The sequence below is a fragment of the Taurulus bubalis genome, assembly GCF_910589615.1.
Source record: "Taurulus bubalis genome assembly, chromosome: 12".
Lineage (NCBI taxonomy): Eukaryota > Metazoa > Chordata > Actinopteri > Perciformes > Cottidae > Taurulus > Taurulus bubalis.
Window position 1 is genome coordinate 22,503,791 of NC_136600.1, and position 19,012 is coordinate 22,522,802.

Below are 19,012 nucleotides of genomic sequence, written 5' to 3' on the forward strand. Positions count from 1 at the left end.
GTGACACAATGAGAGCTTTATTAGTAACGTCCTCTACCATCGCACACACACATACATTCATTCCTGCACACACACATCCCTCCACAGATACTCTAGCACTGATGTGCACATGCTGTTCCACTAGAAAGGCCTGCTGCAAACACACGCCCACTCTCGACAGACACACTCACGTCGACACTCAAGTGCAGATGGCAACACCCGCCTTCACCCTCCCCCTGGGCTGCTTCCTTCTTTCCCTGTGCCGCATTTTTACTACAGATTGGTTGTTACTACAAGTTAAAATACAACGTTTAAGCAAGCAGATGCTATTGTGTGTGTATTACACATTTACACTTTTACTTAAAATATAACATGAGGTATTAATGCAAACAATATCCAAACAAAAGGCAGCAATGTTTCACAATGAACCACCCTACAATTGAAAAGCCAAGGATATCGTATGAGAGGTGTGTGTGTGTGTGTGTGTGTGTGTGTGTTTTCACCTCTGGAGCTCCTGCTACGTTGAGCTGCAACATGCCTTTCCTGTCCTTCTCTTCCAAAGCAGAGTATTGGATGGACTGAACCTGGTTAAAGTTAGCTAAGTGTGTAGGCTGCAACGACAAAGACAGATACACATAAATATTAAAAAACACTTAGAATGTTTGTATATTCTTTTTCATTGTCCCAGTTAATTATGTTTTTCTTTTTTGAAATACAAAGATGCCAACACTGAGTACGAGAAAGGGTGGATTTTAATGTGTGCATGAGAGCCCAACAGGATACGCTCCGCTATCGACTTATTAAATTAACTGGAGACATTTTGACAGTCTGTCATCATTAAGTTGAAATGTAATACTGTAGAGTTGGGAAACAGCGAGACCGTAGGCATAGTTGCAGTTGAGATAGTTTACTCAAGCTCCACATAAAATGTACAATACTTGTGCAGTACTATAGCGGCAGCGCAAAACCCCACGCTTCCCGGAAACCAAACCAAACAAACCAACCCAGACCCCGGAAACCACACCAGCTCTTAAAGGCACAGTAGCCCTTAGGTGAATGTCTCTCACAGTCCGTATGTGGGTCACCACAATACCTTCATTTACGCATTGAAAAAAAAAAAAAAGGTGTGCAGCTGTTTCCTGCATTTTTGAGTTGTGGCAGCCAGCACCTCCTAATGCAGCAATGTGTAGATCTCCTGATCACATCACCTGGTGAAACCACACATATGGCTCTTTCTCGCTCATGCCATCTGCTTTGTAACAAAAAGGACCTGGCCGCTGGCATTTTAAGACTCATTTTAACTCGGGCGAAACGGGAGTCGAGAAGAAATATGTCTACTGGAGAGGACAGCCATTAGAGGATGGCATGATAGATTGCCAATCTGGCTTTCAATTTAAAAGCAGGCAGTATATAATAGTCAGCATTAAACACCACTGCAGTATGTAGTAGTGCTGAAAGAAACCTTGAGTCCATAAAAATATTGAACTGGTTCATGTGTCAGCTGGAATAATCAGATCCCATTTAAATAAAGTTTATTTTGAAGCGGCTACACCTTCACTGAGGACTTAAAGTTAGACCTTGTGATACTCACCATTGAGCCCTTATCTGTGAGGTAGCTGATTCCTTCTTCTGGTCCAATAGCTAACTCTACTGATATTACCCAACTAGACTGGAGAGGGAGACATACAGTATTAAAATAGATGTCACATTTCATCATATCATCTGCATTATTTACTAAACATAGTACTGGGAAACATGCAATAGTAATAGCGTAAACGATTTCAACGTTCTCATTTGTTTTCACTACTTTTGATTTGAAATGGCTTCTTGTACAGAGAAAAGTCATAACAGTCATAATAAGAAGAATATAGCAATATGAAGCAGGATTGTGCAAATAAAAAAAAAAAAATGCAATTACTAGCATCTTCTTGTACGACTCTGACAAGCCATTTAAATTAAAGACGACAATCTACTTTACATGTCGTGAATAGGTCCAACCTCCTGAATTGGTATGAATTTTCCTGTATGGAAACTATATGGATGGCTTTCACCGTTCACCTAATTAGACGTAACACTTTTTGTCTTTATAAATTGAGTGTTGCCCTACCCCCAAAGCACATTTGAAGCACTCTTTGTCAAAGCGGTAGATGGGGGAGAGTATCTCAAAGAACTTGTGGATGCTCTGCTCATCGTTGAGGTTAGCAAACTGCTTAAAGGTCTGCTGGATCTGCTTGCGAAGAGTCTTCGCCTGACAGAGCGGGAGAAAAAAAAACATTTCCACAGGTTAAGTCTTTCTGGGAGGAAGTTGGTTCAGAGCCAATACATTACAAAGCACACGGCAGGTGACAACAGGATGTTTAACTTAATTCCAGACAATCAGATTATAAAGACATTCAGCCAGACATCCATTCAGTCATCAAGTTAGTCTCCCTGCCGGTCAGCCGGCACCTCAGTCAAACAGCCATTAGCTCATCCAGCCGACTAAGTGGGCCTCGGATTCCCAAAGGACTTTCCACCACTGACACTCCTGTGATCTTAAATGGGACTTAAATGGGAGACTGGCTGGTTAGTCCGGGAGATGAGAGTCACTGACCCCCCTTACTACATTAACAGTAGTTTAGCCTCACCTTGAGGGAGTCCAGAAGGCTTTTGGGGAAGAACCTTCTCAAACCAACGTCTTTCCTAAACATAACAGAATGAAAACATTTAAAATCTACAATCTTAGAACCTAAATTAGAGGCAATGTGGTTTAAAGTGTGAACCAGATAAACTCTGATCACTTACTCTAATAGTTCATAATTGGATTTCTTATCCAGGGCGTTGCCTGGCATCTCTCTGAAGAACCTCCTATAACATTCACAGAGAAAGGCAAAACTATATTAAAACGATGAAGTCACATATTCTGGAAAACCTCTATGATATAAGCAGTGACTAATATTCAAGATAAATGTAGATTTCTGTCACGCTTGTGGCGTAAGAACAAATGTGTGTTTTTCCTCACCTAATTTCCAAACAGCCCAGTTTCAGAGCAACTTCCTGATCCACCTGGTCAGCGATATGCTGCATGTAGTCACTCTTTACCTGTCGACACGCAGTGAAACACAACAACTCATTCACCAACCGGTCTTTAGAAGAATGTTCTTCTTAAAACCCACTCGGGATACACGGTTTTCATTCGCCAATGTTTTCTTATTTTGGATTTGTTCCTAGAAAGGAATCTACAGGAGCACACTTACGCACATTTGAGTGCTGACGTGCAAAATAATTGTGCATGCAATAATAATTCTAGTCCTACAATCCTATTCTATGACAGACTTTGAATTAAAATACTATATTTTTCATTAATAATATATTTTAAATAATTATTTTAATGAATTTATGTATTTCATAATTTTATCATGCAATTTATAGGCCCAAAATAGGCCTATTTCTGCATCCTAGACCTTTTCCTTTTCGCACAACGGCATGTTTACTGCTGCTGCAGGATGATGCAGATTGTGCCCTGAGGAGGGAACGCATCTTCCAGGACGATGTAGATCTATTTGCAGAGAGTGACGAGTACCTCTTGGGACGCTTTAGGCTTTTGCGATGACGACGGGATTCGTCATTATAAGAACACAGGTGCGAACAATTCTACGGTTCAAGAACACGTCATGAGTCGTTTGAGACTTTTCTTTTCCTCTCTCATGAATAAATGTCAGAAAGTACAGAGGAAGACATCAGTGAACGAGCCCAATGTTTTATAACAACACTGCTCTCAAGATAAAGTAATCCTGCAGTGCCATGTAAGAGCAAAATGAATTGTATCAGTTAAGTATCTTTTTAGTAATCTGTTTCAAGGTATGTCTGCATGGTTAGATGAAAAAGCGACAGGGAGCAAGTGACAGAGCAGATATTGTATGACGGAAGAAAATGATAAAAAATGTTTTTTAGTGAGTATTATTCCACAAGGAGGACACCTTTCTGTGTCCTTCCTTTTTGTGTGATCCTGCCAAGTTGCCTCACCTGATGATAGAGGTAGTTAAGAGAGGGTTTGTCCTCAGAGAAATGGCTGAGGTAACCTTTAGGAAGGTACCGCATCCGCAACTCATACCTGAGAATGACAGAGACAATTTGGCTAAATACCCATACTGTCAGCACACACACGCACATAACGAATATATATTAAAAAAAAACCTGCATAATCCAAATTCAGACAGAAGGAGCATGCTTACTCATACGTATAGCTGACGCATGCACAGACCTCGATACATTTCAAAGCTGGTTATGTGAGCGTATACCACTGAATCCCACTTATGTTTTATAGATAATGAAAAAAAAACCTGTTTGCCAACACAGGGGCAAAGTGTTGAAGTTGGAAGATGCTCTTTGTACTCACTATATTACTGTCTGGTGACACAGGGAGACGCAATTTCATATTTTACTGGCAGTGAACTAACTGAAAGTGATAACCTTGTGATACCATAAAGCATTATGAGATTCCTGCTGTTACACTTGCCAGTTAACTGTGCCACTGAAGTGCCCAAATGGGCCATCATCGTTTATGGTGACATATCATTTTATGACTGAGTGACATATTGCAGTGACTACAGTGGAGAGAAATGGGTCAGAAGACGAGCGAGCTCCAAGCTGATGTGATGCGACAGGCCTGAAGTTAAATAACAAAGGAAATCAAGGCTGAGGACAAAATGAATAAAACATCCTCGTTCTATAATGAATGAACCAAAAAGAGATTGTGAGAAGAGAAGATGATGCGTGTTTGAGAGAAAAGAGAGAGCCGGGTAAGATAGAAAGCACAGATGTGAGAGATGAGAGGAAGAAGGATGGAGAGAAGGATCAAAGTGGAAAAAAAAAAAGCGACTGCGAGCAGCGCACGAGACCGAAGAGAAACACGCGAGGAAGCGAGAGAGGAGTGAGAGAGAGTCAGTCCATCCCCTGGGCGACTTCTGCTGTTCTAACAATAGCTTGGCAGCAGCAGAAACTCCTGTGGGCTCGCGGCTCTGCAAAGCTGCAACAACTGGCAGAGCCACTCAGCTACATGTTAGCGGCGTGAACAAGTAGGTAATTTTGAACTCATTCAAATTTTACGGATTTTGGGTGTAACACATCGGCTGCAGGCCAAAGGACAGAATTGGAAGAAGAGCCGTTAACAATATCCACTGAAGATGCCAAGCGCCAGCATAGCTTTAGTGTAGGTTGAGAAACAAACGAGCAGCTTCCCTTCGTCCCCGTCATCAAACAGAGAAGACCCTCCCTACGTGGCGCATGAGGCTACTGCACCAAACAAATGGGAAGAATAAAGCTCTACAGATTGTAGTTCAATAATAGGCAGAAAATACACTAAAAACAACTACTCATTGCATGCAAGTCACAAACCTGTGCAGTGAATCACCTTGACCCATTGAATTTAAGCAAACGTCATCCACCATGGATGAATGAGAAAATGCATTATATGAGGACTTTCGAAACCCCTGGAAAATACACACAGGGACCTTGGCAAAAAGGAGCAATATTAAATTAATTTTTACCAACTGTGCACAGTGATTCATTTCAGGTTTACTGGAAGTGTAAAATGGCTTCATTGGGACCATATGTTATAAAGCTGTAGCTTGTAAGGAAGGTTTATTAAAATACAGATATTGTAAAGTTGCCATGTTTATGGTATAATCATTATCTTTTCCGCCTCTTGAGAGAAAATATATAATCTAATATTACTTGGCCTGCTGTTTGATATCAGCACAGCATTAAAAAGGGGTTTTCCCTCTTGATTAACTAGAAGATCTAGTCACCCTCGTGGAAAAAGTGAACATGGAAAGACATGTGTAGAGGGAGCAGACGGCGCGAACCATTGAATTGTGTTGTAATCTTACCTCCATTCCTCCTGGGGGTGCTGTTTCTCATATTTCTCTCTGATGTGACACACGCCCAAATCAGGGTGTAACCAATGGAGTGCATCAGAGTGCAGATGGGTCAGACGGAGGCCCAGAGAGGACACACAGCGCAATTTGTGGATTTCTGCTATCTTCTGAATAACACCCTGTTTAAATGAGAGGAAAAACAACAAAGGAAGAAGTGATAATCAGGGAGATTCTGACTAAGGAGGGCTAGAAAGGTAAGACATGTTTGTGTGTCTTACCCTGACATCTGTAGCATCTCCATGCCTGATATTACTAGCCCAGGTGCATGGCTCGCTGTTCGTCTCAAAATAATGGAAGATCTTCAGAACCCGGTCCATGGAGCCTGAGGGCCGCTCGAGGCCACCAGCGGGGCCACTGGTACCACCGCCGGGACCGCCAGGCATCCCAGACCGGGATTTAACCCCACAACCACCCGCTGCGGAGTGATTGAGTTTGGGTTCCAAGAAGGAAGACGATGCCATGCCTGATTCAGATCCTCCTGCGGGGGCTAACTGGCCGTCATATTCTGGAAAAGAGAAGACGGAGAGGTCAGAGGTCAAAATGTGACGTCGGATTTTTCAACATATCTTTTATCTTCATTGGAAATACACTACCGTTCAAAAGTTTGGGGTCGCTTAGAAATGTCCTTATTTTTCAAAGAAAAGCACTGTTTTTTTCAATGAAGATAACATTAAATTAATCAGAAATACACTATACATTGCTAATGTGGTAAATAACTAATAATCTATAATCTATGTGGAGACGTCTGATTTTTAATGAAATATCTACATAGGTGTATAGAGGCCCATTTCCAGCAACTATCACTCAGTGTTCTAATGGTACATTGTGTTTGCGCATCGCATAGAAGACTAATAGATGATTAGAAAACCCTTGTGCAATTATGTTAGCACAGCTTAAAACAGTTATGCTGGTTAGAGAAGCTATAAAACTGGCCTTCCTTTGAGCTAGCTGAGTATCTGGAGCATCAAACTTTGATTATACTCTCAAAATGGCTAGAAAAAGAGAACTTCCATGTTAAACTTGCCAGTCTGTTCTTGTTCTTAGAAATGAAGGCTATTACATGCGAGAAATTGCAAAGAAACAGAAAATGTGTCTGGGTGATCCCAAACTTTTGAACGGTAGTGTAGGTTAAATTATGTAAAAGGCGCATGACACAATCGAGAAGAATAAAAATCAACGGGTTAAAAAAAAAGGTGATTAAGGTACGTAAAGAGAAATACTTTATCAACCCTTTGAAGCGCGCCACTGCAAGAATAGCTGACACAGCAAAACAGCCACTCAAACAGCCTCTCAGGCACCCATACTGCACACTATACATGATACAAAAACAGGCTATATTAAAAATCATAAAGACATAAAAGAGAACTCATGCAAAGCCACTCTCATTCAAGAAAATAATCCAGGTGGGGAAGAGATAAATAAACTGCCATAACACAGCAACATTAAGAACAAAAATAACCGTAGAAACTCAGAGAGCTTCAGTCAGTCAATTATTCAGTCAGTAACGAGTCAATATAAACCAGCGAGTCACTGACACTATGTCTTCTTAGAAAGACCTCATTGACTCCAAGCTCAACATAAATCAGCTTCTATAAATAAATCCCCAGTGGGAAACGCTGTGGCCGAACTGGACAGCCTGCTGCTAAATCCACCACCCTGTGACTCTGGTCCAGCACTCAGCTGAACCGTAAACCAGTGCGACACCAGTCAGTCAACTGGTCCTGCAGTCCTACCTGCAGCGTGGAGTGGAAGTGGCCAACATGTCCAAGCCATACCAGAGTCTCTGCGAGGAAGATTCCCACTGTTCTCAACCAGTTGCATGGCTGCAAGGCGGCAGTTTCCAATCTGCTGGTTTCTAAATTCTGTCTCGACACGTTAAGGTCTGCTCTGGGAGGATTAGTAAATTGTTCTGGACATACTGGGTTCAATGGCGGGGGGCTGTAGTCGAGTATGGCAGCTTGAATTGTAGTGGCTGCAGGGGGGGTAGCTGCAAGTGGGTAGCATAACAGCAGGGTGGATTCCTACTGACACATTTTACATGATGAGTTTACAGATAAAACACACAGAATCACAAGATGTCTAATTAGAAAAAGAAGTAAAAAATGATGCTTATTATTAAATTGGAACAAACAATAGCTCGCTTCATTTGTATTCTTTACCACAGTATGAGACAACAGCAGGAATAATATTCATACTGCAGTCCTTAGCAAATAAAGACATTTGTAATCAAGCAAACACAAGCACAAACTATCCATTTCCACAGATTCTTACTGTTCGTCTCAGACTCTCTCTTTCGATATTTGCCCTCTTTAAAAGGTTGTTTCTGCTATAGGTTCATCTTAACATGTCCTTGTGCGAGACACAAACTCTGCTGCTTCCTGTGTCGCGCTGTCACGTCCTGGATATCCCTGCAGGCTTTGTTGAGTCATCATCACTACAGTGGCCAGTTTCAGCTGGCTGTGAACTCTATCTGCGGCTATCTTAGGGTGACAAAAGAGAAGTAAACCCAATCTGATCGGCTGATTAATTGCATTGCTCACTTCCACTTTTGGGAATGTAATCTGCAACTAAATATCTTTTCCAAACGATGTCCAAAATTGGGATCTGCATCATCATCTACCAAGTTATTCAGGAAAGATCTACGTTCTTAAATGCGATGACGTATTTAATCCACTGAATATGGAGACGATAAATCCAACTGACTAACTGTTACTGCCGGCCCTGGTTGTTTCACTGCTGTTAGCCTGTAGCAAGCACAAAAAACACGACTGTTAACATCACATCTTTAGATTCAGCAGTTTTCCGTGTTGTGTTCAGGTCACGGCAAGATCACTTCATGGTGAGAGAAAAAAGGGAGAAAGAAACAAGAGACAGAAATATGCAGACTGATCCAGGGAAAAGTTGGTTCAGCACTCTGACAGCTTGTCCTACAGTTGCCTCTTCAAAGACACACGCTGAAAGACGGGTGTGTGTGTGTGTGTGTGTGTGTGTGTGTACGCACAGTCACTGCATCAGAAGTGTAAAAAAGAACATTATGCATCTAATAATTTGACTCAGCACTCTCTTGTAAGAATCTGCTGTATCAATAGTGTGTGTGTGTGTGTGTGTGTGTGTGTGTGTGTGTGTGTGTGTGTGTGTGTGTGTGTGTGTGTGTGTGTGTGTGTGTGCATGCACACACAAGTCCAACACACATTAATACATCGTGTGTATCCAGCGCATTTTGTGATTGTTCTATGAAAACCTTTTCCCCATTTCTTCATATTATTAAACTTTTCTGGTAATATGTTGTATATGTGATACATTATGTTTATGTTGTTGTTGTTTAAGGGTCGTATAACTCAATTATATGTTGTTGCAATTCTACTTCATTTTCAAGTGATAAACTGGACATGAACATGTTTAAATTGGTTTTTAGATCTTAGGCAAAATCCTTGCTGGATTTAAACATTGACTTTTTTTTACAAAGAGCCTGAAAGTATCTTTTTTTTTGTAAAATACAATTAAAAGTAAATTATAAATAAAATATTCACTTCCCAAGAAAAAGTTTTAACCATCCAAGTATTTAATCTTGAAGAGAAAGTTATGTTTTTACAGCCATTACCTGTACAGACGTTCCAGTGACCAAGGAAAATAAGTCATTAAGATATAATAAAAGAAGTGAAGACACTGCCTAGGTTATCGTGCATTATGCTATGAATGTATATTATATTATGTTACATTACATAGCTTTGTTTTCTCAGTCTCTGCAGTGTAACAAACAGCAACAGGACAAGTGTTGGTTATTAGCTAAAATGTCCAGGTGTGTTCTGAAAAGAGCAGGACAAGAGTGACAGTTGACGGTGTTTTGGTGAAGCAGATGAAGAAGTACATTTGTGTGCACACTTATTAAAAATGAGCTCACGCTGTTTGTAATAAGTGTAGAATATCCACATGCATGGCTTCATACTCAACAGACCCTCAAGGCTGTAATAAAACACATTAGTGAAGATTGGATGACAAATGTTCTCACAGTATTACTATCATCATCCAATTAAAATCATATCACTGCGGCTTTGATGCTGCTGGATTATTAGGTGGTTCGTTACAATCCCTAAAGAGTGGGAATATTGTCCCACTATATAATGTCTTTGTAACAATACCAATTGACTTGCTAATAACCACAGACGCAGTTTACCTGATAAACATATTAAAAGACACGACTAAGGGGTTATGCAGTGGACATCATTTATATTCCTCTGTTACTTTGATGGCTGCAGAGATGGATTAGCTCTGTGTATTTCAAATTAAAAAGCTTTGTGAACTACACCTCACATTACACTATAGTTTTTGAACAGGCTTAGTGAAGATGGACTGTATTTGAAAGGGAAGGAGGTTTGAACTATGAAACACTTTAGCACTCTTGTTTGCAAAAAAAAGAAAACATGGATTACTGATTGATTAAAGTATTTCAAACCTGGCTACATCCAATATAATATATATATATATATATATATATATATATATATAATATATATATATATATATATATATATATATTATGTATGTATGTATGTATGTATGTATGTATGTATGTATGTATAATATAATTGTTGATATATCATCATGTTATTGCTTTACGGTCGTGTCATTTCAGTTTGTGTGACAGCAGACGCCAGGTTTGTTTGTTTGGTTAATATCAGAGTAATACGATAATAAATAAGTACTTTTTTGTACATACACAAAAAATACATATACTAAAAATTATGTTGGCGCAAAAAAGAAATCTTGAAAATTCAGTACACCTGTGTTCGCTTACTTTTGATTAGGTTAATGATGAAACAATATCAACATATGCTATCAAAACAAAGTCCATAATCTACACAAGCTGTGATACATACAACAAACCAGCTATCTTACCAGCTTAGTAATAGCCTCCAGAGGAGGTAGAGTCACAAAGCAGCTGCTGCGGCTCACTCGGTCAGTCAGTAATCAGATTAGATATTAAGCACTACATTGTTGTAACACCCCAGTGCATACACTGAGACCAAAAACAACAGTGACGCAAAATCACACACACAACCTTAACCTCATTACAGCATACAGCCGGATGAAATCCTATTAGAAAAGCAGGCAACCTACATAGCTGCCTTGGTGAATGCATACAACTACTTTATGCCACAGTTAAAGCAAACATAACCATCACATGTAGTGTGTTCACCTTTTTTTTAAGCGGCATCTATCAGGAAAGGTTTTTGTTAATATACGCGAGCCCTTTAATACTGAAGCTAAAAACCAGTATGCGGCCGAATTAATGTAAGTCCGAGAGGTCAAACTGAAGAAAATACATGAGAGTATGTACAGTTCAATGTTTGCTTAATTGGCTCTGACAAAAGATTTGAAAAAATGATGGTTTATCTGTTTGTCCACAAAATATTTGAGACCTGACACCTGGGACTTTCAAGTTGGCTGCGATACGACAGTGTATTCTTGGACATTATTCCCTTAACATAGTACATACTGTGTCGACTATGAAAGTTTTAATATTATAAAAAGCTGTCTTTTAGTTACCGGATTCTTTAATTTGTAAAAAATCAGTTTTGGGGAACTACAAAATACAGATCTTAAAATACACAAATTAATGCTTTAAAAAAAAAAAAGTGGCCTACGCAGCACAGGATAAATGAAGCTATTTCTCACTGCACCAATTTCTGCTCAACATAACTATACCAAATCCCCACATGCATGCCCTCACACATTCAATTGGAGAAAAGAAGCGGAATCAAATCAACTAGGCCATGCAGGCAGGAGGGGTGCAGGCGGCTGCCAGGCCCACCACCCCCTCTCTCACTGGGGCTCCAGTGACTGACAGAAGGTTGAGCTGTCCCGTAGCAGCAGCAGCTGAAGGATGGTTTATCTCCTCGTCTAACTGGTATCTGGGTTACTGGGGTTAGCGCAATCCTGGGGGAGCCTAGTCCTCTCTCTACATATTTATCCCGCTCTTTATGCCTTTATTCTTCCCAAAGCCTTCATCTTTTCCTTTCTTTTCCCCGCCTCACATGCCAAACTCACTGCATCCTTCTTTTCCCATCCTTTACCCCCTTCATCTGCAACTCTTTTCTTCTTCCCCTCTCTTAATCTCCTCCAGTCACTCATCTCACAGGCTCACAGACCTTTTAGTTCCTGCCTTCACATCTCCATTTGATCCTCTGTCCTATTGAACCACCTCTCTTCCTTCCTCCCTCTCATCTTTCTCTCATCCTCAAACAATTTCCTCTGCCCTCCCCTCTTCCCCCCCACGCTACTACACTCTCTCTTCTGCCAAGGATGCGCATTTTCTACGCAATGGGACGACGACGACAAAGTCGAAACATTGGTTGTATACCTATATACTTGAATATATTTTAAACTATGATCTAAACATAGATAGCGATCTATGGGTCTAAATGTCACTTCCATATAATTACAATGCTTTTCCATGGTGACCCCAAAGGACCAGCATATGTGTGTGTGTGTGTGTGTGTGTGTGTGTGTGTGTGTGTGTGTGTGTGTGTGTGTGTGTGTGTGTGTGTGTGTGTGTGTGTGAGACCAGGGTAACTGATAACCACCATCTCCCCACACACTCGTATTCAACAACCTAATTACAGCTCAGTACAAGTGTAACCCGTGCAAATTAACTGATAAGAAACAGTAGTTCGGTTGGGGGAAGCAAAAAGAGATTAACTGTTGCAATTCAGTTCAGTTTTATCTCATGTGCTGTAATAATTAAGCGTCACAGACAAACACGCAACTCATTCATTGGACAGTTTTGGTTAAACTGCCGTTTAGCATCGCTAACTGACAGCTGGTCTTGAGGCACTTCACTGAGCCTTTTCTCATTATCAAGTAGCAACAAGGAGCTCATGAAGTTAAAGCTTCTTAGTTGTGACCCCAACCGGACCTCATCTGTCATGAATCAACAATCAAAATCCCAGGGTGATGAAATACACAAATCGGTCTCATTCAGACTCATGTTTGCTTTTGAAGCATCCTCTCATTCTGTCAGAGAGACGGTAAACAAGCATGGTAATTCACGAGGATTGCTTTTCTATTTCATTGTAAATAATGATACCAAGGTGGAGAAAGGTGCACCGTCTAAACTGAGAACGCTAAATTTGATAAACAAGTATATGGATCCAATACGATGCAGCTGTGAATTTTAAGGATTTAGTTAAATTCACAAGAACATCAAACTACAGGGTGTATTTGTCAGTACACAATATGGTGTGCTGATCAATACACTCATTACTACCTACTTGGTAGGGGGTGCTGTGCGTAGATGCAGGCCCCTTTGCTCCAGCAGAGGGGGATGCAGCCGCTGTTCTCCATTTCTTCTGTAGAGGGGGCTGTGTAGGCCACAGGGCCCAGAGAAACCTGCTGGGCCCCGAAAACAGCATAGAGCCTAGGACTAGGACTAGTTCCTAACCTGGCTTTACGCAACTATTTTAAAAAATGTGAATAAGTCAAGGGTACGTGAGGAGTGGTATCCAGATATGTCCACTAGAAAGTTAGAAATTGAGAGCTGCTGTGCTGGTAGCTGGGCTGTCATTGGTTATTGGGGTGGTCATATCCACTGTTCAACTTTTAGCCACCCCACAGAAAACTCAATAGAAGAAAAAAATACATCAATCAAAGCCAGTGTCCCAGGGCTGTAAGTAACTCCAGCAAAGAAAAGAGCCCAGCAAGAGGAAACAGAGGATGTCAGATATCCTTTGTACTGTAAAAATCTGATGACACAGCAAGTATCCCCACAGGAGGCAGAGAATATACCAGTCCGTTACCGTTTATGCTCCAGCAACCACTATGACAGAGATAAAGGTCTGACTCAGCTCCCTATCTGGAAGTCGGACCTTCTTCTGCACCAAAACTGAAACAAATGCTGAAACTGAGAGGTGATAGAAACTGGAAGTACAGTATTGTGTACAGTAATCCAAGCTACTGATCACGAGACTCTTTCTTAAAGCTGGCTGAAACACGCATTACTTCAGGAAGTGGGTCCAGTTCTTAGTAAACAATCCGTCTGATTCATGTCATGACCTTTAACCCCGAGGAAAATACCGTTACCATTGTGCAATGTGATATACAATGATCCCTGTAAGCTAGTTTTTCTCTCCCTGGGAGCCAGAGCCCTTGTAGGTGGAGAGGATTCAGTAAGTTGCTCGAGGACACTTCAGTAGGGTGGAAGCTTCCCAGAACAGACATTCAAGCCTGGCTTCTGTGGCTGGGGGATTATTTTTCTCCCCATTAAGGCCATCCTGCAGTCCAATAAATCCTCACGAAATATCCAATTCTGCCCGCCGGTTTGGAGCTGCTGATCCAATTAATCAATCCTTGATGTGAAATTCAAAGAAGGCGGCTTCCTGCAGCCATAAATCTTAAGGCACATGGTTTGGCATTGTTTGTCAAAGATCCAGGTTACAAAATAACACCGGCAATGCTTGCTGGCAAAGTAAGACTCTTTATAATTACATCAAAGTATCTTTTTTTCCCCAAGAAAGAAAGTAGTTCTGTTCTGTAAATCCACAATATTGTCCCATAGAGATGGTAAGACGAATGAGAGAAAGACGAAAAGAGAAACTGGCATCAGCCAAGAAAGAGACAAAAATGTAGGGCAAAGAGGGGCGTAGAAAAGTGGAGCATAGTGAGGGAGAGGAAGGTGGAGTGACCGACGCAGGACGGAAAAGGGAACGCGAGAGGAAAAAGATGACGGTAGACAGAAGAAAGAAGAGACGGGGACTAAAAGAAGAGTTGAAGGACAACAGAATTATCAAAAAAAGAACGAAGGAAAAAGAAAATGTGCATCAGAACGAGCAAGAAGAAGAGTGTGATGAAAAGAGGAAGTGGAGAAACCCCAGGGAGAAGCCGAGCCTCGCGTCCTGCAAAGCTTTCCCCACAATGCTCTGAGCCCGCAGGAGTTAACCAGCCCCGAGCAGGTGTCTGATGTCACAGGGAGACATAAAGCGACAGCGACCTGAAGGGGAAGGTGGAGCCTGGATGCAAAGCCGGGCGGGACGGGAGAAGGACGAGGAAGAGAAATTGATGTTGCAGAAGTGAGTTGGAGAAAAAAAAGAAAAAGAAATTGATGCAGTGAATCCGGTTTGAAAGCCAGTCAGCTGTGTGTTGCTCTGTTTGGCTTCTGTAGGCTTTCTTCTGGAGCAGCTGAAGGGCAACTAGATCAAAACATCATCCCAATTTCTCTCTCTCTGTCTCACACACACACACACACACACTGCCGCAGCCAAACACACACACACACACACACTGTACATCTAGCGCAATCTTTGAGCAGACCAAATGAGTACACCAAAGAGGCTGCACCGCTAGAGAGTTATGTGTCGGAGCAAAAGAGAGGCTGTGTGTACACAAGAGTGTGTGTGCATGGGTATAAGCAGGCAGGCGACTGTGCGTGCATGTTTGTGTGTATGCGGGGAAAGAGTGTGTGAGTGTGTCGGCTAAGTAAAAGGAGTGTCTGTGCCCAAAATATGATAAGTGAGTGTGTGCATGTGGGAGCCGAGTGTTTCTCCTTTGCTGTGTTTTTCGGTACATGCCGCTGTGCCACGCTGTGAAAACGTTAACAGGCGTTAAGTAGGGAGGGTGCAGGTGTGTGTGCATGTGTACGTGTGTGTGTGACAAGAGGAGAAAAATACTGTGAGACGAGATGCAGAGGAAAGTATGCAAACTGCCTGATTTGACAGTACTTATACATAACTGTGCTAATAGAACCATACTCTTAATCAACACTGCAACTAATAAAGCGGCACATATGAATATGAACACAAACACACGGTTTTACCAGGATTAACATTGAGCCACTGAAAGCATGCATTCCACTGTTTGACCCTTACAACACTTGTTTCCCTTAGTTTTCATCCGTCTGTCTGTCTCTGCTGCCCTGAGCAGATCTCTACTGCCCTCTGTCCTCACGCTCTGTTGGCTCTCCTCCTCTCCTCCTCCTCCTCCTCCTCTCTTCCTCCTGTTCTCCAAACATATTTCATCTGCTCCAGCAGCGTGCCAGCTCTTCAACGGCAAAACAGAAATATGACATTCAATTCCTCTGACGTGCCAGAGCACAAGATGAATGTTAACGCTTTCAAGCTGAGCCTCCAAATGCAAAACACTGACCACAATCATAGTGTGATTCATAGTGTGATCTTTTTTGTGATTAAAAACTGATGTAGAGCATGTCGGTATGTATTAAATTATGTAATAAGTCCTCCAAATTAAAGACAAAATACATATTTATGACCTGAGGACAACATCATTTGTCAGTGCCTCCCAAAATGGTTACAAATCGCGGTTAGAGATTAAATGCGTTTCATGATCAGACATCGCAATGGTTTAGGTTTGTTGACCTTTGTCGTCACGGCTACAGTAATAACCACACAGTTAGGGTTGGGGAACGATCTTGGTCATAAAAGAAACCAACATGGTTGATGATGGGGAAACAAGCAGCAGTCTCCCCACACTGACCTCCGCCCTACCTTCACAATGTCACCTGACTTCCTCCTTCGCTGCGGACATTACTCCCACCGCCGCTGAAGGGCTTCGTCACCGGAGCCTAAACTTACTGGTTTCAAAACCACTGGTGCAGCTTCAACAGGAAAGTGAGGATGAACAATATAAAACACAACGAACTGTTCACAATAAGCAATGAGCAAACCAGACACAAGAACAAGTACGATTAAATGAAGACGAAATAGCAATAGCATTTTGTTTGTTTCATTTTAGAAATTCATACTGTAATTGTATTATCTCTATATCAGTTATGTAGCCTTAGTTTGAATTCATTTACTAGATGTAAAACCACATGTGGTTTTTAAAGGCCGAACCCAACTTGTGAACCATGAATACAGATCTGTCTAAAATCTGTTTAAAATTATCGCATGATATAAATCCTGTCTTAATAGAGTTATGTTCAGTATGGGCCCAAAAAAACCAACGATGTTGTGATCCTTATCAGCAGCGCTGGGTATTCTCAGGGCGGCTCTGGGCTGCAGATGTTCATTATACCCAGTATACCCAGTATACCCAGTATCCCCAGTATACCCAGTATACCCAGTATACCCAGTATACCCAGTCTGCACCTGAGTGCCGTGCTACTTTCTAGCAAAGTTAGAAAGCATCATCTCATAAGTTTCAGATAACCTCAAACTTAACCTCAACTTTGGCAACATGTCTCCCACAGGAGTCTTGCCAGAGTTTAAGGTCAAGGAATGTAAATTATGCTTCTGTCCTTTTCAGGAACGACACGTTCTCAGCTCCAAATATACAACATCCCCCCTTGAAAGCATAGGATCAACTGTTACCTAGCAACAGCGGTGGAGATAGGCTGCCGCTTAGGGCCATAAAATCTCGTTTCTATACATATGAAATGATTTAGCGCTATCTGTTTTCTTCAAGAGCGAGTCAAGACTAAGGCCAAAGAATGTTATTCTTTTTGAAGGATATCAAAGGATCTCGTCAAATTGAAAAGGAAACTGTGATTTTCCATTCAGTGGTTTATTTCTGTTTATATAAAAAATGACAATAGGCACCAAATTCGGACGCAAAACAAAAGCTGTATTTGGTGCAAAGGAGACCTTTATAATGAAAGCATGATGCAAGAATGCACACACGCGCACACGCACACACACACACGCACACACACACGCACACGTGTGCGTTGGGCATTAGTTGTCATCTATAGAGATAGATGTTAAACTTATTTACACAAACGTAAAAACGTTAAATTTCTCCCATTAGTTGACAGGAAATTCAACATTTGCCAGTATTTGAAAAAATAAAGAAATACTCACCAGCGTAGTATGTTATTCTGGAAATATCTAGAACGAAAAAGGGCCGGGGGGGGAAAGAGAAAGAGAAGAAAAAAATATATTTTACATACGCTTGTTACATTGAATTATTCACAAGTAGCTTCATGTAATAAATTATGTCATGACATCAATGAGAGCCGCTGTACTACATCGTGATTGGAAGTGTAAGTGGGCTGGAGGAGTAACTGCAAGACTGGTGTTTATTCCTGACCGTTTAGCAATTAATTGTGCATTCAACTGATCCACTCATTTCAAGAATTAAACACTTGATAGGCACAGATTTGTTCTGCATGCACAGATAAACCAACAAATAATGCCAACAAACTACTGCTCATCATAGAAACTGTATTTTCCTTCATGTCTAATTTAATGAGCTTAGATAGATAGATAGATAAAATACTCAATATATACAACAAAACAGAACAGCAAAGAAAGTGCAAAAATGCTACGTAAATGCAGTGTATATGAAGTGGATATAAGTATGTACAGTGAAATAGAAGCATGTACAGTGACTAACTGTACTGTAACTAATTAACAGGAAGAAAATGAATTGAGAATCATTTTTGATAATTCATCTATAACTAATGGCTGTGTTCCGTCTACTGAGTGTCAACATATTTTAAGCGCAAAATCTCACTATAGCACATCAAAGAGGACTTCCATTATTTGGAAAGTCCAACTTTCCAATTTGATTACAATGCTGAGTTCACTTGACTGACGGGGGTCAATTTCTAATCCCACTGAGCACCTCCACTGGTTTACATGTCGGCACTGACCAGCCAGTGACCAGCGCAGCGGCTCCACTGAATCAGGAGGATTTAATGCTTCACTCCAGACAGTCGGAGGAAGGCGAGCGTCACGACTTGACCGAATGTGCTGTCTGCTCCGTCACGCTGTAATAACTACACCCACTGGCCTCATAGCCACCTTCGTCTCACCTTCGCCTCCCCACTCCTCCATCCCGTCTCTTCGCTCGCTCTCTGCAACCTCACGTATAAATTACAACGAAATGAGCAACATGATGAAAAGTCCAACGCTGACGCAACGCTGATCCGTTACTAAGCAACAGGCACAGAACCGTGGTGCTAATTAGTATGCCAAAGCTTTGTCTTACAATATCTACAGTAAGATAAAAATCTTTTCCATATACATTTTGTACAGGAAATGCATGCAAGTCAATTTGGAATCAACACTGATGTGTTTCACTTTTCTTGTGCAAACACACTCAAAATCAAAAGCAGGTAAAGGTGAGAATGTAGTAAAGCATTAGGAAACAGTTCAGGGTAA

At 41.3% G+C, this 19,012-nt stretch overlaps 1 protein-coding gene across 5 annotated transcripts in view; it reads right to left on the minus strand.

Annotated features, from left to right (window-relative positions):
- Window positions 1–19,012, minus strand: part of LOC306744498 (focal adhesion kinase 1-like) — a gene marked incomplete at its 5' end in the record, with an annotated part of 53,782 nt that overhangs the window by 30,490 nt on the left and 4,280 nt on the right. For 2 of the 5 annotated variants that reach the window (XM_079227153.1, XM_079227155.1), the window contains 10 exons: window positions 483–590; window positions 1,571–1,648; window positions 2,087–2,227; window positions 2,607–2,661; window positions 2,764–2,826; window positions 2,981–3,060; window positions 3,985–4,072; window positions 5,850–6,016; window positions 6,116–6,402; window positions 17,708–17,734. In XM_079227153.1, the coding sequence (XP_079083279.1) occupies window positions 483–590; window positions 1,571–1,648; window positions 2,087–2,227; window positions 2,607–2,661; window positions 2,764–2,826; window positions 2,981–3,060; window positions 3,985–4,072; window positions 5,850–6,016; window positions 6,116–6,402; window positions 17,708–17,734 (1,094 nt within the window). Of the gene's footprint in view, window positions 1–482; window positions 591–1,570; window positions 1,649–2,054; window positions 2,228–2,606; window positions 2,662–2,763; window positions 2,827–2,980; window positions 3,061–3,984; window positions 4,073–5,849; window positions 6,017–6,115; window positions 6,403–13,168; window positions 13,242–17,707; window positions 17,735–19,012 lie in introns of those variants that run through there. The other 3 variants (XM_079227151.1, XM_079227154.1, XM_079227152.1) reach the window with 2 other exon arrangements.